General features: G+C 28.9%; 1 protein-coding gene across 1 annotated transcript; it reads right to left on the reverse strand.

Moving 5' to 3' along the window:
• Positions 1 to 1,304: 1,304 nt before the first annotated feature.
• On the reverse strand, positions 1,305 to 22,205 carry LOC142333633 (uncharacterized). Its single transcript, XM_075380980.1, has 5 exons — positions 21,626 to 22,205; positions 20,548 to 20,802; positions 17,174 to 17,290; positions 12,302 to 12,611; positions 1,305 to 9,750 (listed from the first exon to the last, which is right to left on the reverse strand). Exons 1-5 carry the CDS (start codon positions 21,770 to 21,772, stop codon positions 9,509 to 9,511), a joined length of 1,071 nt encoding a protein of 356 aa, XP_075237095.1. The 5' UTR covers positions 21,773 to 22,205; the 3' UTR covers positions 1,305 to 9,508.
• Between the last annotated feature and the right edge of the window lie 2,798 nt (positions 22,206 to 25,003).

Here is a 25,003-nt window from a genome sequence, read left to right on the forward strand (position 1 = left end):
TTCAACAGAAATGGCGAGAACAATTTGATACGCATCCACCATCTAGACTAACCACTTACAGAATATATAATTACATTTGATCAGACCAGGTCCACCTGTAATATGTGAAAGAGTGATTTACCAATCAAAATGAATGAAATGTTAATTGCTCAGCCATAAACACTATCTTTTCTGTTTAGCCTCTGGAACCACCGTAAGGTATTACTTCAGAGGATGATATGTACGAATGTAAATGAAGTGTAGCCTTGTACAGTCTCAGGTCGACCATTCCAGATACTTGTGGTTAATTGAAACCCAACCACCAAAGAACACCGGTACCCACGATCTAGAATTCAAATCCGTATAAAAGTAACTGCCTTTACAAGGATTTAAACCTTAGAACTGCAACTTCAAAATCGGCTGATTTGCGATAACGAGTTCACCGCTAGACCTACCAAGCGGTTAGTCATAAAGACTAAAAGTTCTAAAGAGTTTTGCTTTCAATGCATAACTTTGGGTTATGTGATGCAATATTTAGGATTGAAAATTTATTAGCCGAGATTATTAAGAAAATAATCTGAATCTCACTTACAATTCTTAAAGTAATTTTAAATGAAGAACAAGAAGCTGACTGGATGAAAAATTGTTTATCCAATGAGCCAAACTTTAAACTTGTCAGAAAATGTTAATAGGCACACCTCTGTCGATTATTCAAATTCCATGTAACAATTGTAGAACAAATGAATTGACCTGCGGTTACAGTTTGGGCAGATTTTTTTGTATGAAGAAATTGTTGGACCTACCATTTTCAACGTACCTGAAGACCAAAATGCGCATCTTAACATATTAAATACTGTTATACTCCAAACACAACAGCAAAAGGATAATGAGTTCTATTTTCAGTAAAATGAGGCTCCTGCCCGGTACGTTCTACATGTGCACGATTTACTTGACCAAGAATTTCCCATACATAGATAAGTTGATAAGGATTAGGCGAATAGCCACAAAGATCCCCTGATCCTCAACTGATTTCTTCTTTTGGTCGAGAGTCATTAACGACAAAGTATCTCCAAGAAAATAGATTAACATAAATGAGAAATTATTAAAGCGTTAGATAATGATCATTATATTAATGATAAAAAGACTGATACTTACAAAATAAATGCAAAAAAATTATATAAAACATATAGACAAAAGAATTATTACATAAAAGACATACAAAAGATACATATTCATAAAATATAAATATATAAACACAATAATTTACAAAAAATGTACAACAGTGGAAAACTTATAGGTATATACAAACCCAGAGAAGACACAAATGAAAAATATAATATAATTTAATATTTTACAAACACGCAACACATATAAACAAATAAACCTGAGTGATACAAGACATAAAAAGCTAATGTTTTAAGAAACAATATTAACAGTCAAACCTGTCTTAACTACTCCATCAGTTTAATAGAAATAATTACTATTTTGTAATATACACCTAATAACTTCAATTATCCATAATGCGGTTTAACCATGATGTGCCTGCACAAGTTAGTACAAAATTTCATGTTTTTGTTTTCCTCATTTTGGATATTTATTAACATATTTACGTACAAAAATTTCAAATGTAATATTACCAAGGAATGAATCTGTAATAGAAAGTTTTTTCGATTTGGCTGGCTAGAATGATACGAGATTAACATTATTATGATATTAATATTAGATATTAACTGTGATAATTAATGAAGAAAAATATATAAAATTTATTTAAAAATCATAAAAGCACAAACTGCTGCAAAAATTAATGGACCTTTCAGAATGCTACACTGTTAAAAAAACTTTCATAACTTACTCGGTTGAGGTAACAAGATGTACCAAATTCTACAAATTTGTAGGGATACCGAGTAAAAAAGATCTACAAACCCCATAGAAGTGTGAACAAAGCATTCAGTAAGTTATAATATAATATGTGGTGCGTAGAGGATTTTTATATTTTTGTATAAGAAAAATAAACAATTTAAGGTGATTAGCCACATTAAAATACAATGTCAAATCAGAAAATAGAGATAATCCGAAACAGCACGGTTTTTTCCGCAAATTAAAAGTTTAATGTTATATGATTGCTATGACAGGTAATTATTTCAGTCTGATAATGAGATTCTGTAGTTTTATTAAAAAACAAATATTTTTTAATTAATAATTTTCTTAAAAGTTATTTAAGACAGATTCAACGTGAATTACATACAAAATATATATATATACATAAAGTTAAAGGAATGATTTACTTAAGTCAGCAATAGCAAAAAAATAAAAAACGGTTGAGTTTTTTACATCAAATTATATACAACATTAATTACATAACAATAAACATACATAAATATAATTACTTTTACATTTTCATTCGAGTATTTTAAACATGAGATAATTATTAAAATGATACCATTTGTGAATAATTTATGAATAGCAGCACCCAAATAGATCCCTATCTATTATGGTAATTTTTTATAGAATTCTCTGCCATAAACAGAACGATAAACACTTAATGAAAATTCTTTTTGATATGCAATAATTAAAAGACCAAACCTACTTAAACTTTAATGCTATAAACTTTTAATGCTAATGATTGTTGCATACAATGTTCCATAATCTTACGTTAAATTATTTTACAAACGCTATAAAAAGCATTCATTCTATTCAATTTGAAACAAAATAACAAAGACAGAGGCAAACTTTAAACAAAGATTTCTCTTAAAACGATATGTTCTACAGTGGCCACAACATCCTTTCCATGATATAACATACAGACTGGGAACACAGTATGTCATCAAGCAATTATTAAACAGGTTAAACAGCTGATTTCACTTACTCAACAAAGTCCCAGATTTGTTAAAAATTGATGTTAATATTCAAATATTTAGTGAGACTTTTGTCGGGCAGTGTTAAGTTAAACTGGCAGACACAAGCGAGTAATTCGACTGAAGAAAGACTAATTGCTAATATTTGGGAACATGAGCACACAAATGCAAATAAAAACACAACACAGAGGTTTGTTCAGCATTTTGGTACGGTAGCTCCATCAGTAATGACACTCTAAAAATTGGAAAACGTTTTGTCCAGGATTTTCCCCAGGTTAAAAGATCTGGACGTCCTTCCAGTAAACTGAATACTCATAACTCTGATATCATTAAAGAATCCTGTTTACAATCTCCTCTTAAGTCAAACAGGAAAAGGTTTTCAGAGCTAAATATTACCTGCTCAATAGGTCATAAAATAATGAAAAAAGATCTAAAAGATTTTCCCTTTGTTCAATCATATAAACCGATTATAACTGAAACACATTTAATAGGACAATGCGTTTTTAAAGAAGTTTTAATAGAATTTTATCTTAAAATGCTTGAAAAATATTTTATTCCTCAGCTTCAATCAATTGGTATGTAATTAACTACTGTTGTACAGTAAGATGGAGCTCCACCTCATTTTGGTAAGGAGCTTTTTAAATCAACAATTTGAGGAGCAGTGGCCACCTAAATAAGGCAAAATAAAGGTTCTAATTGCAGTCATCGAATTAAAAAAAAAGAAATGTTTTCCTGATCAGAAGTACAATCTATACAAACTATTTTTTTGAGCTATTGTAAGTAATTAATGACTGCATTGAATCCTTTTATATATTTTCCTAAAAACAGTAAAAAATCAATATAAATTAATATTCTGCAGCTGCTAACAAATGATAAGATAAGATTTATGTGTAGTGCAAGTCTAACCTCTAAACTTTATTATGCAGTGTGCCAATTGACATTACTGTGTTTACACTAGTGTTCTTGTGATTAAGTGTACACGATAGTCTACGATTACACTACATCTAAGAATTTGGAACAAAGAGCCAACATGAAATTTTACATTAGGCCAGGAAAATCAATCACAGAGACATTTGATTTGATTCTACAAGCTTACCGCAATGAGGCGACAGGTCACACTAACAGCAGTTGTCGGAATGGAAGAGCCCAACATCTCCATGACCATAGAAGGTGAGACAAAGAAGCAGCTCAGTCAAGAGCATGCTCACATCTTTTTCGATATCTGTGATATTATTCACCAACGATTCATCTCCCCAGACCAAATTGTCAATAAAGAACTTAATAGCAAATTTCCGAGGCCTTCGAGAAAGAACATTCGCTGAAAGCGACTGGGAGGATCTGTGGTGTATAAAGAACTAGATTCTCTATGATGACAATGCATCCTGTCACCATGCACTTCTTCATTCTTCATTTTCCCAAAGATAAAGATGGCGCTAAAAAATCGTCACTTCAATATAATTACCAAGATCCAATTACAAATCACACGTTTTTCTCAAGTAACCAAAAAACAACTTTTAAGTCCTCATTCCAGAAGTTGCCACAGCCTGTGTATTATTGTGCCAGGTAACCGATTCGAAGATGTTCAAACTTATGTAAATAAAGTATGTTTGCTAAAATAGAACTTGTCTGGGAAATCTTGATAACCACAACTTTATCACAATTTTAATTAATACAATGTAGTATGGAACAAGTAAAGACCAATTTTTCACTGACGGTGAACAGAAAAAATTGATACAAATTCAAAATTATAACAGATTTTTCTGTAAGCAACTTAACACAGTAGAAATAAACAGGAATACAGTGTAGTTTTCCTCAAGTAACTATATGCAATTAATGATTACAGCGACATAGCTAATTAATTAAAAATGTTACTGCAATGAATATTATCTAAAATAAAAAAACTGTTTATTTTTTAAGTGAGAATAACTAATCCTGTTACAAATAACACATAGAAATGTAAACATTTATCTGTATGTCAGAATCGTACATAAATATCACACTATATTAAGCAAAGTATACAGGATGAGTGGGTGAAAAACAGGAACTTTTTTAATTTTTCAGGCAAAATGAGTTGGCGGCTCTGATATGTAGTTGGAAATTGAAATGGCTGTAATCTTACATACCAGATGCCATTACAGTAAGAATGGATCGATGGACTGTTGTAGATTGTGCATTGACAGTGGAAATTTATTTTAAAAATGGCGGTTCAGTTGTAAATGCAGTCAGATTATTCTGTCAACATTTAAATATTCCACATCACTGTGCTGTTCTGAGCCACAATGTAATAAAGTTGTGGATAATAAATTTCGGAATTACTGCTTCTGCAACAAAAAACAAACCACAAACTCCTCTGCGCTTCATGAAAACTCCTCCAAACACTAACAAGTCAGGCAATGTCAAGAAGCCCTCACCAGAAATCACGCTGCTGGCCTTTGTTTACCTACAGCAATATCAGAAGAATTCTATGTAAGGATTTGAACTTTCAAATCCTCGGTAAAAGATCTAAATGGACATGACAAAGCAAATAAGTACAAACAACATTTTCATTAGCAGTCTGATACGAATTCTAAGGAGCAGCTTCATGTACATCCTCTTTACAGTTCATGTATAACTCTGATATGCTCTAGGAAGTTTTGGTACCATAAGCTCTTTCTTTCTTTCATCAACGAGGAAGGCTGTGCAGTGACAGTCAATCCTGACTCCTCAATGTTACAAGATTTCCTTGCTTTTGAACCTCTTTGTTGTGGGATTGACTTGAATGCAGTATCGTTCTGGCAGGATGGATCAACAGCTCACAATGCCAGAGCATCTGTGATGATATGCAAAGAAATCAGAACAATCCCAGATAACATGGTACAAACATCAATGTAAAATCTGCAGGACAGGCTACAGTAGTAGTGAATGGAAAATGGTAGAGGACATTAAACATCCTCTATCTGTATTACCGCTACATTGTGGTTATTAAAACCAGAAATAAAATGTTTAAGTAAACAATCCTTTACAGAGGGGAAATAGCAAGTAGCCATCACAGCGGTAATTTTTCTGCATCGCTATTCTACTTCTGCAGTGAGTCATGCTTTCTCTGCGCATGTTATGACATGCTGCTTTGCAGTGCTCAACGCACTGGTGACTAAGTTTCAAATGCAGTCATTCTGACAATTTTATCAAAAAGATAATTAATACATACTAGTTTCTTTGTTGTGATCTGTTGTATTGTAAATGTTGTGTTTGTTATCTATATTTTAACAAATAGCTAACAGTTTTTTAAATTTCATTATTTTAATTTCAACTGCAGAATTTATATTGAAAATATTGCTTTAAACATCAGTCGAAAAAATAAAATAATTAAAAAGTGAAAAATCCACATTACCAGTAAATAGTACAAAAGAACATATTTGGTGGTATAGTATACAAACCATAAATTTTCTATAAGTGCAAAAGAACATATTTTTTTTTTTTTCTTTTAACCTCCGGGTCCACCGTTAGGTATTGTTTCAGAGGATGAGATGAATGATTTGTAGTGTGTATGAAAATGGCCATACCTGACCAGGATTTGAACCCGGGACATCATATTTATAGTATTAAAAATAATAAACCACAAAATTTTAATTATGCTAACATATCTTAGATAATGGTCATACATACAATTCTAATACTTTTATAAAAATTTTGGATATCTCTTATAAATATTTTAATACATGTAATTACGAGAAATTCCATATTTATAACAACCATAAAAATCTAATTAATGAATAAAAATTTTTTAAAGAGGATAAATTATTTAAATATACCCTAAATATAAACATAAAGAGATAATACTCATAACAATTAAAATATCATTCCTGATAACATGGTTTCTGTTAATTTTATTTTATTCCACCAGAGCAGACTTTACATTTTCTTCAATATACTGTTGACAGGCAAACAGTCATGACTGTAATTCATTTTAATTTTTGACTTTTATATAATATTTTAATGTCCTGATGATGGTTTAAAAAACTGAAAGATCTAGAGATCGTATTTTTTATTTGCTGGTAAGGTAGATTTTTTTTTACTTTTTAATTATTTTGTTAAAGTGTATCAGAAGAAACCATGTTAATACGATAAGTAACTTAATGTAAAATTTTTTTTGTATTGGCTGTTAGGTTTTTTCCAGGCTGTGTACAGTTGCTTTAACCGCATCTCTGCGGGGTTTAATATGTAGTTATGTAATGTTTTATGTAATCATGTCTTGTATATTATTCTGTAACCCAGAGATGATCAATAAATAAAATAAAATCGCTACTCAGTCAGCAATAAGTATTTACAAAATTCATGAAAACTAATGAATCTGTAGTAAGAGCTAGTTTTGAAATAAGCTATTTGTTAGCAAAATGTTTAAAATCGTTTGCAGATGGTTCATTAATCAAACAATATGACATAAAAGCAGCAGAAATCGTCTGTCCAAAAAAAGTACAATAATTTCTGATATTTCATTATCAAGGAATACAACGGTAAAGAGAATTAGAGAAACGGCAGAAAACATCAATTTACAATTAAAGGGTATATCTACAGAAGTCCTGTTCTTTTCAACTGCTATTGATGACAACACAGATATAAGAGTTTTTGCTTAAATTGCTGTTTTTTTCTATGGTTGTAATAATAATAAGAGGACCATAGAAGAATTCCTTCTGTTATCCTTCTTCTTGGAATTACAACCGGTGAAGATATTTTTGATGCTGTGTGGAGCATTTTAGAGAAATGAAAGCTTTCGCTTGACAGACTTCTGTCTGTAACAACTGATGGTGCTAAAACAATGAGATGAAAATCGAGGATTTGATCAAAACCGATAAGAAAATTACAAGCCGAGTACCCAGATAAACCGAAAATCACGGCTTTTCACTACTGTCTAATTAATAAACAAGTTCAATCTTTAAAATATTAAAAATGGATGATGTATTGAAAACCGTAACAAAAACAATCAATTTTAATCAAGCAAGAGCACTCAACCATCGGCAATTTACTTCTTTCCTTAAAGATTTAGAATATGAATTCTAAATCTTCCTTATTGTACATATATTTTCCTTATTGTACACAAGTTCAATACAAAGTTTTAAAGAGGATTCTATATGCTTTTGGAGGAAGTAACTTTTTTCTTGAAATGAAAATATATAGATTACAAAAACTCGTTTGTGGGTTAAGGATCTGGCACTTTTAACTATTATTACAAGCGCCACCTCAATAATCTTAACATTATACTACAAGGCAAAAATAAATTAATAATAAATATGTACAATGCAAACGCAAGTTTTGTACAAAAACGTTGTTTAAAAATCACTGACATTTTGACCCATTTTCCTACACGTGAGCAGTTACAAACACAAAATCAAAATTGTTTTTTCGCACAATATTGTGACAAAATATAAGAAATAAAAAATGAATTCAATAAGCGTTTTAATGATAAGAGTTGCAAAATACGATTAATTTTTTTTGATGGATTTTTTTCATTCGAAACCGAAAAAGCACCTGCGCTTTGATTCAACTGGAATTAATTGATTTCCAAAATCATTCAGTTTTGAAAGAGAAATATGGAGAAGTAGGAATCCCAAAAATATTCTACTTTAAAAAATACTAGAGATTAAAAAGTTTGTTACACAAATTACGTGCTAGTTTACGAGTACATACTTACGTATTAAATATAAACAACACAGTGTATAGATAGAGACTGATAGATGTAAATTTGTCCCCAGTCTTAGAATTCTGAACCGAAAAACTACCAAGGGGTAAACGTCAGCAAGTTTCCAGGAAAACAAATTAATTATTTTCATGAATACACGAATGTTTAATTTTTAAATAAAAATAATAATATAACAATTACACAAAATAAATTCTAATAATTAGTTGTATTCTGTAGATCTGAATAAAAATCTAAATATTATTTACCTATGAGTTTTAATTATACTGCTTATGTTACTGGATTCTGAATCAATATAAAAAAAATTAAGAAAACTTTATGCGGCCACAAAAAACATACTATCACACAAAATTGCCTACAGCAGAAATGAGTGTTATCTATACGATAACATTACTGAAAAATTTTATATTAAAAATCTTATGTTACCAAAAAGATGAAATTACAACAATAAATGCCACAACATTTCCTATAAAACAAAAAAACACCGGTAAATAATATTTTCTATTTTTTTATTTCATTTTTAAAACTGTCAGGTTCTCGACCTGTATATTCAAAATAAAAATAAAAGATTAGTTAAATTTTTAATGAGACTACACACTACCTTTCAAAAAGTAAACCGAGATTTTAAAAATGCTTTTCCCAGTCAAAGTCCAGTTACGTACATAATTTGAGTGCTACTGTTTATAAAAATACACATGCGGTTCTTAAAAATATTATTATGCAGATAATAAATTAATGATCTAACTATAACACAACAATAATCCTGCTTTATAAACCTTTATGCAAAATAAAAAACAATGTAATCTAATAATAAATTCTTAATGTAAAAAAATATAGGAATTTTAAGTAAAACTTAAATTTTATAACTGACATTAAATGTAGTCATATTACAAGTCATAGTAGTGGTAGTAGTAGTAGTAGTAGTAGTAGTGGTGGTGGTAGGAATATTAATGATAGTAGCAGAAGTAGTACTATCGAGAAAAGTAACATGACAAAATCCTCAACTATCAATAGTAGATGTGTCAGCAGTACTATTTTCTAACAATTTAGTAACTTCTTCAACAGCAGAACTAAGTGTGACTTGACGAAAATATTGTGATGAATCTTGATACGCATATTCCATTTCATTAAATTTAAATCTTAATCCGAGTACTATATTAAGCGCGGAAGAATCATAACTATGACAACCAGAGTACCTGTACTGTGGTTTTTTATCAAATCTACATCCTACAGATTGTGCCCCTATAACAAACAATTTTTTAAAAATTAAATGTTTACATTTATTATAATTAAAAAAAAAAAAAAAAAAAAAAAAAAAAACACCCACAGCAACTTAATTGAAAGTACAATTTTTTTTAATAGGAATCATTATACAGTAATAAAATTTGCAAGAGAAAATACAAAATTTTAATTTGCCTCAATATAAAATATAGTCTCTTCATAAAATCAATCGCTTTGCCCCTTAATCTTCTGAATATAATCATGTAAATAATAATACAGTTGCATTAAATGCTGCTAAGGCCAACAATGATGCGGTATCAATAATGCTGCACAAAGCCAAACCTGACAGAAACCTGGAAATTTTGATGTACATCACTCTGGTCAGCAATGATTATAAAGTCGATGAAATTATGGAAAATATTGAGCAGAACTGGCTCATTAACGTCACAATATCAGTAATTAACCTCAACCGCAGAACAGTTTTAATCATTTCAAAAAAGGCCGAATTAAAGAAAAACTTGGGTACTCAAGCGCCACATGATTTAGCAATGAAAAATTTAACGGAATGGCTTTCCATCTAGTCATTGCTAAAACAAAATGAAAATTACTGTTCATTACGGACAATGAAAAATGGATCGTGTGCAACAGTAATGTACTTAAAAGACTGTAGTCAAAGCAAAGTGAAGCTCCACAAGCCAGGAATGATGGTAAAAAATTTGATGTGTAAGCGTGTGCATGATGGGATCAAAAGGAATTCACTATGAGCTGCTGCTGCCCAGTCAAAGGATTAATTCTAAAATCTACCTGCAACAACTGAAAGATTGCCCCTAGCGATCAAGATAAAGAACTAGAACAATTGATCAATAGGAAAACTGTCGTCTTCCATCATGACACAACAGACCCCATCATATTTGTTGACCTATCACAAATTGAAAGATCGGCCGGGAACTTTTGATGCATCCACCGTATTATAATCTTGATCTTTCACTGTCAAAACTATCATTTGTTTCAGAAATCTCTTTAGTACAATGAAGTTAGCTTCAAAAGAGGCCTGTGAAGATCACTTTTTCTTTTCTTTTTTCAGAATACGTATAAGTTCTACAGTAGAGGGATTATGATTTTACATCAAAAATGGGTTGCAGAACAAAATGCACATATTTGGTTTACAAAACTTCATCTGAAATACAAAGAAAAACCTCGTCTTAAGTTTTGCATTAAAATATAAAGTAGCGTGTTCACCAAGTAAATATTTTAAACTTTTTTTCATAAAAAATGTTTAACTAAAATAATGCGGCAAATCCAGTCATTTATAGAAATACGTATGATGTTGCATTATTTCCATGGCTGTTGTCACATGATTAGAAAGATAATGCCCACATCCCACACACCGTGTATGTATTAAACTCCCTCACCTGTTTTTAAGCCTACGGCATTGTTTTAACATTCAGTCATATCCCCTAGCATTACAGAATGCATGTATTTTATATCTACAGGACAAATTCTATCCCATCAGAATTACTCAGAATATTATTAAAATAGCTGCAGTCAATCGCAGAATACTTTAATTCATATTTTCATTTTAAACCCATCTCGATCGTTTTTATTATTTTAATTTCAAAACTATAGTTAAATTTGTGGCGTCCTATTTATTCCATCAGTATCAAAGTTAATTCAAAATACCCATCACATCCTGGAATGAGTTTTATTTTCAAAAATTCTCAAAGATATTTTAAAAATTATTTCATACAGATGAGACACGGCATGACCAATAGAAAAATAGGCAGATAAAAAACACTCTAAACTTACAAATTTCTATCTTGGCCAGCTATAATTTTTTGCAGACATCTGAGCTTGACTTATCTGAAAAACTATTCTAAGAAATAAACTTTTCTTTTTTGTAACAGTAAAATGTTAACATCAAAAAATATGTACACAATATTACAAACTTTACGCAGAACAAAACTGGTGATTTTAATAGAATTGTTTTTTTTTTTAAATTGGTGCTACAAACATAACAATATTGATTTGCAGAGGCATCCAAAATGAGCTCAAAACTAATCTATTACCCCTTCATATATGCAATAAAGGCAGCGGTTAAATAAAAGCATGGAAAATTTTTTAATTTACATCACTAATAAACGCAAAAATAACAATATCAATTAATAAACAACCAGTTAAATTTCTGGACCAACCCACATAAGTTACAATAAAAATCTTACACACACTAAAACAGAAAAAATGACAAATTCAGGTCAGAATTCTCTAAAACTTTTCAAGTATGCATCAACAATATCGTCAGTAATATTTAATAATGTTTAATCATATAGTGTACATTATATATGAATTTATTCATTTTAATTTTTTTGGCGTTCATATATAACTTCAGAGTAATATTTCTGACGATGGAACATATATTTTAAAATTCATTATTTTAATAAAAGTTTTATCCTTCAACAAACAGGAAACAAAAATATTTACTAGTTTCCATTAATATTAACAAATTATATATATTCCTTTCTTTTGTCAATAAAAAAAAAAAATAATAATAATAATGAAATGAATGATTACTTACCGATAGGCATAATACAATCATGAATTAGAGCACACTGTACCCACGGAAGCATGATATCATTATGAATATCTTTAGTATTATAAATTAATAACTTTGTAGCTTCAACCATCGGTAAAAAGTAAAAACTATCAGCAGTTGTTTGAAAATAATCAAACATTCTAGGATGCGTCAACGAAGTAACCGCTTGTCTAGTCGCCCACGTAACAATACCGTTAACTTGTGCTTTTGATAATAGTGTTGATATTTTACCAGTAGTGATTCTTAAATTGCATTCTAAAAATAATACAGCACCTGCTTTATTCAAGGCATCCTATAAAAATAAGACATATAAAGCCGTATTTAAGTGCAAACCTTTTCCATACAGATTAACAGAAGAAAGAGAATGTGTTAGAAGAGAGGAATAAATGTAGGAGGATGAAAATAACACACACAAGGTTCCTGATGATTGAGGTAATTCTAGCGACAGCACAATCACACTTGTTAACAGCCCTGGAGTAAGTAATGAAAATAAATATAACGAAAACTAAATTAATAGAAGTAAATAACAAAGAGGAATTAAAAGTAAGGACAAATGAAGGAAGAATAGACAGTGAAAAATTACAGATAAACAGGACTAATAGTGCAATGGAAGTAAAAGGAAGGTTAACGATGACAAAGGAAGCCTTTAATAAGAAGAGGAAATTACTACAAACTAGAAGTCTGGACTAGAGTTAAAAGCCAAATATTACATATGGAATGTCTTTTATGGAAATGAAGCATCAACGATGAGGAAGAGGCAGAGGAAGATGTGGACATAAAGGATCAAGAAAGTAAGAAATGAGGAAATAATAAACAGGATTAAAAAATAAAGAGCACTTATGCATGAAATTCACAAAGAAAGAGAAACCGATTAGGACGTGTGATTACAGTGGAATCTTGACAAACACATCGGAAGAGTCAGTAGAAGGAGAAGGAGGCAGAAGATTGAAGTTAAAAGACGGAGTGAAGATTGCAAACTACAAGGGAACAATGGAGAAGGCTTGGGACAGAACTGGATGGAGAAAGAAGTGACATAAGGGACCTGCCACCAGGTAGAATACAAGATGATTACACAAATTTATAATCGATATATAATAAATTAAAATATAATCAGAGATTGCTATAAGCTATGTGACAATGAAAATGTAAAAGCTGGCCTGACTGCGTAAAATACTATTTAATTTATGTTTCAAATTTGCTTATTGAATAAATTTTATCGATAGCAAACCAAGGAAGCCATTGTAAAATCCTGATCAAACCAGCAAGACAAAAAATTTAAACAGCCATAATAACTTCTTCATGATTTAGAAGATTGATCCAAATTGTAATTGTCTTTTACAGTTGCTTTCAATTAGCTTGACAGTAAATAATAAAAGTATAGGGAATTTTAAATTTAAAACTTTACGATCGCCAAATAAAATTTCCCTTTTGGATATTTTTTCTATTTGTTTCTATAGCTTATGAATATTGTCATCCAATGTTATTTATACAATTTTAAAGTAATAATAAAAGAATAATAAATACCAAAAATTATACAATTTAAAAGTAAATGAGGCAGAAATAAAATCATTAAGGACCAAACTAGAGAGGTAATAATATTCAATGTATTTAGTTATTTTAAAGATAATGGCAGGTACTTTCTCTGAATGTCATTGAAAAAACAGCGACTGCAACCGGGATTAGTACAAGCACTGTTTGGAGGATTTATTGTGAATCTACAACACTATGCATCATCATTTTCCACACCAAATATTAAGAGCACAAAGAGAGAAACCAAATCGGTACTTCTAGGCGAATTATTAATAACTTACACATAACTGAAAAGAGAAAATCTACTGTAGATTCTGTTTACAATAAGATCGTTAAAGGTTTATCAATAATAAAATGTTATTTTGCCCTCTCATACAGAATTTGGATTTAAAATGGAGGAAAACTCATAATAATATATGCATTCTTTTTTAAAAACAAAATATAAGACTGAAAAGAAATCATTTTTTAATAAGTTGAGATGGTATCAGAAAGACGGTTGGAATATCACGTCCGCAGGCGAGACTTATGTCCATAGCGATTAAACAAACGGTAAAGCTTGGACAGATGGAAGTAAAGAAGGCTAATTTGCACCAATCTCTAAAGGAAATTGTCTAATAGTTAATGCTAGCAGAGGAGCCAGTTTTGCTCTGAACTGTTTCTTAATGTTAAAGTCAGGCTTGATATAAACAGACTATCATGATAATATGAATTTTTTGGTTTTATAAAGCGGGTTTCTCTGACTTGCCAGATGAAACCGTTATCATTCTCGACAATCCAACGTATCACAATGCGATTGCCAACCCCTCTCCTGATTCGAATACTCCTAAGGCTGAAATGCAAAATTGATTGAGGGAAAACAGAATTCTACTTTCAATGTCAATGTTAAAACTGGAGTCGTATCGACTTGTAAAAAATGTGAAACCTAAAAATAATTAAATATAAAATTTAACATATTTTTTTATCAGAGGTCATACTATACTGCGATTACTGCCGAATCATCCACAACTGAACCTGGTAGGGGAAGTATGGCAAGAGGTTAAACGTCATATACGCAATAACAATACTGACAACATAATTTATATATAAATAAATGAAATACAACCTTACCACTAATGTGTTTGCAGTCTCTTTTCTAGTACTTTTGGTCATTCAACAATTTAGTTATTCTTCTATTTATATCATTGAAATTAAATTATGTAAAAAGTTAATTTAAAATCACAACTGGTTATCACAGTATAGTCATGTCTGTTATATAAGAAGGTCGCAGTTGTTATGAATATTACTGGTTGGAGGAAAACAGTTTAGGCATCCTGATAATTATTAATTATTTGTTTAAATAAAATATCATCCTCATAACTGGTCTGTTCACTGATTAATTTATTGTTGTAGTAATATATATTGAATTTTTCGAGGATACTGGTTTTATAAAGGTCATTTGAAATATCTAATATTTTAATAAAATTATTGGGATTGTATCTGCGTTAATTTTATATGTGTCTAGGATAATTTGATTTATCCAAGTAGCCTTTCTTTATACTGTTAATGTACTCTTTACTTTAATAAAAAAATTAACCGATAATATGCTTGAGACTGTTGAAAAAGTTTAAAAGAAAAATTTGTAAACTTCATGGCTTCGCAATGGCAACATTATTGTAACCATATAAAGGAAATCGAAATAACTTTATGGAAAAACAAGTATTTAATGGATGTTGCTGTAAACCAATTAATTATTAATTTAGACGATTCAGATTCATCCACGAATGATGAACAGAAAATGTTGAGTGTTTAATTTGTTAATTGCTGTTATGTACTTTTTTTATAAATGATTTTTACCTAATATTAAAAAAAAAATAAAGAAAAATCAGGCTAAACTGATATAATGCAAAATATTGGTTGAGTTTTATATTTTGTTCTTTTCGCATTTATATCTGACATTTATCTTTAATCTGTATTCGAATTTTGTTAATAAAACCATTCGTTGTTGGTTAGATGATATTTTCCTTTTTTATTATAATTCAAAATTAAAAAATCCTTTTAAGACAGCACTGATTACACATCAGCTGTTGAAAAAGTTCATCTTAAACTCCCGTATAACCAATACTGTCAAGCTAATTGAAAGCAACTGTAATTTTGTTATTATTGCCAACTTAAATTAAAATTATTACCTATCATTTTAAATAAAATATCCCTCTTGTAATTAATTAGTAAATTCATTAATTTATATTATTTTTATATTTATAATAAATGTAATATTTTTCTCAATATTTATAATCCCTTACTTTTAAATTCATTTATATCATGTTCTCTTTCATATTATTTATTTACTTTAAAAAAAAATACAGTTTAAAAAACTATAACTACAGGAGTCGTTCAATAAATTAGACAAATGGCAACAGCGGAAAAACTATTTAACAGAATAAACTGAAACAATATGACGTCCAAGTTGGCACCCCTAACATAAAAAATATCAGATGTTATATAAGAATTCATCTATAAGCTATAAGAATTTCAGTTACTGTTAACCTCTCTTGTTTATGTCACAATGTTAGCTCCACTTGAGATTTGTACCGTGAAGAAAAACGTACTGTAATAAGATTTTTACATATTTTTTAAAAGTTTAAGATCAGCTGAAATTCAGTCACAGATGTTAAAGCAATGTAGTAAAAAATATATTAACCTTGTACGTAAGTAGATTGAACAACTTAAATCAGTCAACTAACTAATTTTCATCCTAGCAGAAGACAGATAGAAATTTCAATTGACACTTTTCTTAATGACATTAATGTTATTCCAAAAGACAAACGCATAAAAATTTGGGAAATTACTGAAATTTTTAGTACTAGTATCGGCACAGTCCATTTAAATTACAACAACAGTCCAAATTATTCATAATTTGCTGTAAAAAAATACTTCAGTAACAGGAAATCTTACCCGTACCAAATTTATTTCCATCTGAAAAAGCACAATAGAATGGGTTTCTTCATTTTTAAAGTTAGACAATTATAATCCATATAGTGAATAATTATATTGTAATGATATACAACCAAGTGATTGTTACATAAAAGTAATCAAATTAGATCATCATTTCCGAGTTTGAGAAATTAATAAAAATAATCACTAGTTATTTGTAAACAATAAATTAATAAGACAAATACACCGCTTAACTTTATAAAAACCAATTATCTACTGAAAACTTTAAAATATTGTCTAGATCTTTCCAAGTTTGTATAGATTTCTCATTTTAAATTAAAATTAATCCCAAAGTTACATAGTATAGATGTTCCTTAAATTAAACTGTTTGGTATTTACTTGATATTTATATACCTGAATTATAAGAGGCCTATAAGCATGAAGTTTATCTTCATCTAATACAAAAGAAGGAAATGTATCGATATCAAAGTCGACTACCATACATTTGCTACTGTTGCAGTGTAACTGAAGCTGCAAAAAGAAAAAACGATAGCTTTTATTAAACAATGCTTTAAAATTACAAAATAATTTAAAAATGAACAAATTATAAACAAGGCTCACGCAAACCGGTAAATAGGTGAAAATATACAATGTATTACCATATCAGTTAAGAAAGTATAATGTATCTTTACCAGAACATCTATTTATATGTATTCATAGTTAAAACTCATCAACCACCCAGATAATTTGAATGATTCTTTTAAAATCTTTTTACTAGAATTTCAAATCAATTTAAATGTAAATTTATCCAAGGTAACATTAGTTGGTGAGCAGTAGGAATAAATTAAGAGCATGATGTAGCTAAATTTTTCATACAGCTATTATCAGAGTTAATACTTTCTGCAAGAGAAAGCAATATGGTATTTATATATAACATTTATTTTTAAAAAAATTTATATTTCAATTATCTAACTTTGGTAACTATTAAAATAACAGCTACTAAAAAATAACATTTTTTCATACAATTAAATTAAAATGCACAATTTTTTTTAAGAGCACCTTTTACACATAATCTCTGCACTTTATGGAAAATACTAAAACAAATGGGCTTTTCTTTAATATTTTTGTTCATTTGAATTTTTGCTGATTGTCTCCATCTATATCGAACATACAGTTATTACAATATGAAGACTATCTAACCTGTTTTAACAAAACATGACAAACAGATTCAATTTAACAAAACACAGAAATGTATACAACAAAAATCTTAACAATGTCTAATAATTCTTGTCTAATTTAATACAGGCTGCATACTTATGAAAAAAAAACTTACAAGACTATTATCATAAAAAAAGAAACAGGTGAGAGGGGTTTTTTGATTACTTGACAAAAAATCCGGAGTAACAGTACAAGGTGAAAAGATAAAGATGCTACGATTTGCTGATGATATAGTAATTCTAGCCGAAAGTAAAAAGGATTTAGAAGAAACAATGAAGGATGAAGTCCTACGCAAGAAATACCGCATGAAAATAAATAAGAGCAAAAACGAAAGTCATGAAATGTAGTAGAAATAACAAAGATGGACCGCTGAATGTAAAAATAGGAAGAGAAAAGATTACGAAGGTAGAAGAATTTTGTTATTTGGGAAGTAGAATTACTAAAGATGGACGAAGCAGGAGCGACATAAAATGCCGAAAAACATAGGTGAAATAAGCCTTCAGTCAGAAATATAATTTGTTTACATCAAAACTTAATTTAAATGTCAGGAAAAGATTTTTGAAAGTATATGTTTGGACCATAGCTTTATATGGAAGTGAAACTTGAACGATCAGAGTACCTGAGAAGAAAAGATTAGAAGCTTTTGAAATGCGGTGCTATATGAGAATGTTAAAAATCAGATGGGGTGGATAAAGTGACAAATAAAGAGGCGCTGTAGCAAATCGATGAAGAAAGAAGTGTTTGAAAAAATATAGTTAAAAGATGAGACAGACTTATAGGCCATATATTAAGGCATCCTGAAATAGTCGCTTTAATATTGGAGGCACAGGTAGAAGAAAAAAAACTGTGCAGGCAGGCAACGTTTGGAATATGTAAAACAAATTGTTAGGGATGTAGGATGTAGGGGGTATACTGAAATGAAACTACTAGCACTAGATAGAGAATCTTGGACACCTGCATCAAACCAGTCAAATTACTGAAGACAAAAAAAAATTATAGTACAACCAGTCACTAAAGAAACAGTAAACATTTTTACAGATATTAATATTTATTGATTTTCAGCAAGACATAACTGAACGATTACTTTATTGAACAACCATAAAATACTATTCAGATTTCAGCAGCTCACTAACTAAGCCAATATGTAACCAGTACGCAAAACTGGCCAGCTCAGATGGCATTTGAATCATTAAAAAATCAAAATCAGTTCGTCCCTACAGCCACAATAAAAACCAACGCATAACCCTCTTCTTTTTTTTTTATTAAAGCTTAAAGAAATAATAAAAATCTTGCTAATACTAAGCTAAGAAGTAAAAAAATAAAAATCTTAAAAAATTTAACAGTTTTTGAGCACAGATTCAAAGTAACAATAGAATATCAAAATCAAACTTAAAGCTCTTACACATTACCCAACTTAGTCAAACAAACCGATCTGTCAGGTTACAACAGATTAGAGGTAAGTCTACACAACACAATATTTCTGATATAATTTTTCAGTTGAAGTCAAATTTTGTGAGCAATCGTTCACTATACCACTAACTCTGTCTAAATTCCAAAACTGGAAGTTGGATTAACAACTTAAACTTCAGTCTCAAGGAAGAAACGAACAACAATGAGTTCAAAAGAATACGGTTAAATCAAAAGATTCATACAAAAAAAAAAGTCAGACTCCAACCAAGACTTTTCAATTAAGAGTCTGAAATGCTAACAATTAGGCTGCTACTACTGCTTTGATTGTAAATACACAAGTAAGCTACCACTCAAAATCTTTAAAACCAATCGAAGAGTTTAAATGAAATTTATTTGGATTTAGGGGCAAATTGGAATGCCATTTTGTTTTTAAAGTAGGTACCACTACCCTGCAAAAGGACAACATTAAACTTTGTAATAAGTAGACCACCCTGCTCTTGTAAGCAATATTCAACAAAATTTGTCAGAATGTCGGCAAGAAACACAATAAAAACTAAAGGGGGTCACAAAATGGAAGTTGTATGGCTTATAAAAAAAATAAGAAAAACCAATTTCCTTAAATTGTTTTAAGGAAAAGCAAAATAATTTTACAGAACATTCCATGTTGATGACAGCTTTCTTCATTAACAATTAACCAATTAATTTTAAAAAACGTACAGTATTACATTTCTATTTCTTTATAAGCAGCCATTAAAAAAATATTACCCACAATTTTCAATCGTTACTAAAAATTAATAAATTATTTTAATAAATCATTATTTTGCAAAAGTATGTAACAAAGATGGTTACTTCAATGAAATCCACTATCCTAGCTTACAATCAGCACCGATTAAGTTTGATAATATATTAGTATTAACAATCTCTATTACATTTGTAAAATAACAACAAAAAAAATAAAATAATGACATGTAAAAAAAACAAGTAATTAAAATAAGAAAACATAAATGAAATGAATGTCATCATTAAATGTTATGTAAACAGTTACTCTATTTAACTTGTTAAAGCTTTCTATGCATCAATATAAAATGCTACATATGAATGTAAAGATTAAAAATTTAACATACAAATCAATTATTTTTTAAAAATCTTATAAAACTTACCATTTGTAGTTGATATTTGCTTAATCCTAAATTATATAAAAGTAAAGTATGATTTGGTAACAAATGTGCGATGTTTTTTGAAAGGCTAATTCCATGTTCAGCTTGTTCATCTAAGAGATATGAAACAATAACCGGTAACGATGTATTAGTCCATACAGAAGTCGGATACAGATGGGGTTCCGGTACAAAACCAAGCCTAAGTAAGAATAATTCATCTGCTTCTAAACGTTTCTCTTCAACTACCTTTAAATTATCCTGCCAACATAATAACAAGCAATTGGATTATGCTAATATCAATTATAATTATGCTAATATTTAATGCATAACTCTAGAACTAAGACAAACAGGTCTATATTGATTCTGAAATACATCCCTTTAAGAGTTTTCTTATTCTACAAAACAATTATTCCTTTCTATTAAAACTCTTATAAAAAGAAATATATATTTTGTCTGCTTCCTGGGATAAACAGGCTCAATCCACTCTTTGTAGCAGGTGTTTGATACTTACAATGCGTAAAAATTGTCATCTTAAGAGAATTGTCAAATTCCTTCAAATAAACAAAAAAGTAATCTTAAAATATATAAAATCATATGATGATGAATCATACTATTCAAGAAAAATAGCAGGTTATATAATAATAATTTTGTTAAATGATTAAAAGAAAATTGTACTATAACTGATGCAATGTAAAAAGTTTCTTCAAAACAGAATTCTCAGATGATTCATGTTTTGTCATAATCACAAACCCCCTTTCCAATGATAATGTTGTATATAATAATTAAGGATACCATAATATTAATATACTAAATATATATTAATATATATATATATATATATATATATATATATATATATATATATATATATATATATATATATATATATATATATAAATATACCCTAGAAAATGACGGATGAAAATTAATTTCATTTGCTAACCTTTACTTCCTCCTAAACAATTACTGCAGTATATTGGAAACTAAAAACAAGAAAAAAAACGAGTAAAAATTATTCCTGGAAATTTTATAGCCATAATTTTAAATAAAATGCCAAAATAGCACACCTATTAATACGTACCTTAAAACTTTTAATATTGCTGGTCAACTGCTTATGCGTTTCCGTGACGATCGACTGTATTGAAGGTTTTTGGTCCCCTAATACGAGAAATAAAATTGTTGTGCCGACGATGAAAATAAAACATAAAAGATAACTTTTGGCTCTCATTTAAAGTGATGTCGTTTATCAAATATAACGAAATCTACAGCGGTAACGTTCTTTAACATGAGAACGAACATGAGACGAAACTATCAACTAATACAAACCGAATTTATATTTAACGAATAATATAAAAAACACATTTTGATATTATTTTTCAAAGGAAAGGAATTCACTGTTTATACTAAAGTTTTTCCTATTTATCATAGATAACGCTAACATAACCTACAATGAATCACGATTAAACTAAAATAATATAAGTATTTAGAACAATTACGTAATATTTTCATACCTATATGATATTATAATAAACACATAACTGATTGGTTTATTAAAATTATAACAAAAATAATACTGAAAAAATACGAAATAATTGGAAATTAATCACGGTAGGTGTAGATTCTTACCACAGCAAGAACCAAATACAATATACAGACACGCTCCCTGGTGGGTCTTACATTGTCGACTATGCATGTAAAATTAGCATCCCGTGTACAATTTTTTGTAAGAGTGCCGGAGGGTAAAGAATCAACATGAAATTACCCGCTCCTAACAAATGTGTACAAAACCGTTAGTTTTATTGATTATGTGAACAATATTTAATTAGGTTAACAATACCAGTTTCCGCTATTTATTTGTTTAAATTTAAAAAAAATATTAATATATATATATTATATTAATATTAGACATTAATATGTCTTAACAGCATTTTCATTAATAGAAAGTCACTTGTTTAATAAATTAGTATTGAAATAAGCTTGCTTCGGTTTAGTAATGATCAACATTTTTAACAAAATAAGGAAATAGAAATTATTAGAATAAAAATGTTGAAAGAAAAAAAATATCAATTCAGAACTGGAACTTTTTTTTATCGGTAAATACTGATATCTTTCATTAATTTTAAAGATAAATTATCAGTTGTAATTGATGAATACTAGCCTTCATTTCTTGAGAAGTATATTTTATTTCTAGTTTATCTTAAAATACTATTAATAGATTTTCAATTTAAAAAAATCAAAAATTATCTAAAAACTTATAATGCTGACACTGTATCACAAAAGTTCTAAATTAATTTATGTAATTATAGAGCAATTTTATCAAAACCTATCAACTTTACAAAGGTTTTTGAGAATTTATTGTAAACTTAACTGTTTCGTTCTCTGTTATTAAAAAAAGAAAAGGAAAATAAAACTAATTAATTTGCATGCAACAAGTACTCCTTGTTATTTATCTTGCAACAAATATCACTTATTTTTCCCCCTATTTTAGTAATTATTTATTTCTATTAAGAACTGTAATCTCAATAACACAAAACATTTATTTTTTTAGAAAATTGTGCTTTTCACTTGGGGAAAAACACCAATAATATATAAAATATTAAATTAAGAATATTAATATATATAGTTATTATTATATTTATAACAATAAGAAATTAATGTAACCTTTGGCAAATAAAATCTTTATTATTATTTTAAATATCTGAAAGTACAATACTACATGGAAATTGTAGTTTTAACATTTATTTTGTTACTTAACACCTTTCCTAATTATATAAATCCCTCATTTGATTTGTAAGCTGTTTTGACCAGTTTTCTTAGCCTATTAAACAAATATTTTTATAGATTTTTTTTTTCTAATGTCTACATATACACATGTAATGTATTTCTGGGTTTTTAAATTTGTTTCTTATTAATCTTATAGTTTTTTATAAAGAGATTAGAAATATTCTTTTGTCAACTGTGACACAAAACGTTTGACGTTCAAAAGTCTATATAAATTCAAGCTACTTCTAACTATGCAAATCAATTTTTGTATATATGTTCAAAAAAAAAAAATGAAAACATAAATACTACAAAGTTAACAATTATGTAAAACAATTAATTTTTAACAATTATGTTTACCATTTAAAATTTGATTAAAACAGTGCTACAAAGTGTGAAGAAAGGACTGAAAAATATATTTCTTTTTAATATAAATAATTTAATGGAAATAGTAGCAGTTAGGAATTTTGGAAACTGGCTCCAAATAAAGAATTTTTAAGTTGTTGGTAGTTACTTTACACATGCAGAAATTTAAATAAGAATTGAAAAATATTATTTTCCAATTTTTGATGTGGTTTTTTTCTTTTTTTACTTTTATGGTATCAAATACTACAGTCATTTACTGTATTGGCAAATAATTTTGGCTGTTAACTTTGATACTTACTATTTCTTCACAATCAAATAGAACTAAGACTTCTCATCACTTACTTAAATTGTGTTTCTGGTGTCTTCATAATATTAAAAAAATTAACAATGATAAATAAAACTCACTTTGAGGGTCTGCAGCCTTCCTTTATTTTTTTAAAGTCTCTTACCCGTGATCCAGCTGAACTTGTATTGTTCTCATTGTCCAAGATGACAACACTCATGGATGATCTACCAGGAGTCATTTCCTGACCAGACGAGCTTCCAAACAAGGCATATCCTTGGACCTTTCTCATTGAGGAAGGCCAGGTGGGACTTGAGGAACCCTTTGCTGCATTTCAATCAACCTCCATTTGTTGCGTTCTTTTGATTTTTACAGTATCTGGATCACGGAACTAGCTTGTCTTTGCATACATCATGAATTGATGATCGATCAAACTTTCTTCAGTTTCATTAGAATCTTAAAAAATGGATCTTTTTTTCCTGTTTGTATACAAATTGAAATGATTAAAAAATACAAATATAGTATGAAAATACAGCATTCTTTAAACTATTATGAATAATACTTACTACTTTTACTTTTTTTGTATTATATGAGCGCTTTTGTAATGATCTCTACTTCATCATAATATTAAAAAACTTTTTTGTCAAAATATTAAAACAGAACACATCAGTTTTAATTAAATGCCTTGGAAGATGAAACAGTTTTATCGACAATTATGACAAAAAATTTGTTTAATGTCTGTTGAAGTAGTGATCACGACAAAAGCACTCATATAACACAAAAAACTAAAAGCCATAAATAAGTATAATAAATATTTTTATTATTATTGAGAATAGTAGTTTTTCCCTGGGTGAACAATGAAGTGTCGTTACCAGCACCCAAAAAAATTACTGTTGTAACTAAGTAAAAATTAACTTAAAAATTTAACCGATTTCAAACACCTATTCCATTTGCTAAAACAAAATAAAACCATAATAAAAAACAATATTAAAAATCTAACTTGAAACAATAAAACTGCTTATTTGCATAAGCCAAACGGAAAAAATCGAT

Source organism: Lycorma delicatula, chromosome 13 (genome assembly GCF_047948215.1).
Source record: "Lycorma delicatula isolate Av1 chromosome 13, ASM4794821v1, whole genome shotgun sequence".
Classification (NCBI taxonomy): Eukaryota; Metazoa; Arthropoda; class Insecta; order Hemiptera; family Fulgoridae; genus Lycorma; species Lycorma delicatula.

What these genes read in the sequence shown, in the direction of transcription:
- LOC142333633 (XM_075380980.1), bottom strand. Translation starts at nt 21,772, where the DNA reads ATGAGAGCCAAAAGTTATCTTTTATGTTTTATTTTCATCGTCGGCACA. An exon ending in ATAGGCCTCTTATAATTCAG is followed by an intron (nt 12,612 to 17,173) that starts GTATATAAATAT and finishes TTATTTTTATAG; the next exon opens with GATGCCTTGAATAAAGCAGG. An exon ending in TGATTGTATTATGCCTATCG is followed by an intron (nt 9,751 to 12,301) that starts GTAAGTAATCAT and finishes TGTTTGTTATAG; the next exon opens with GGGCACAATCTGTAGGATGT.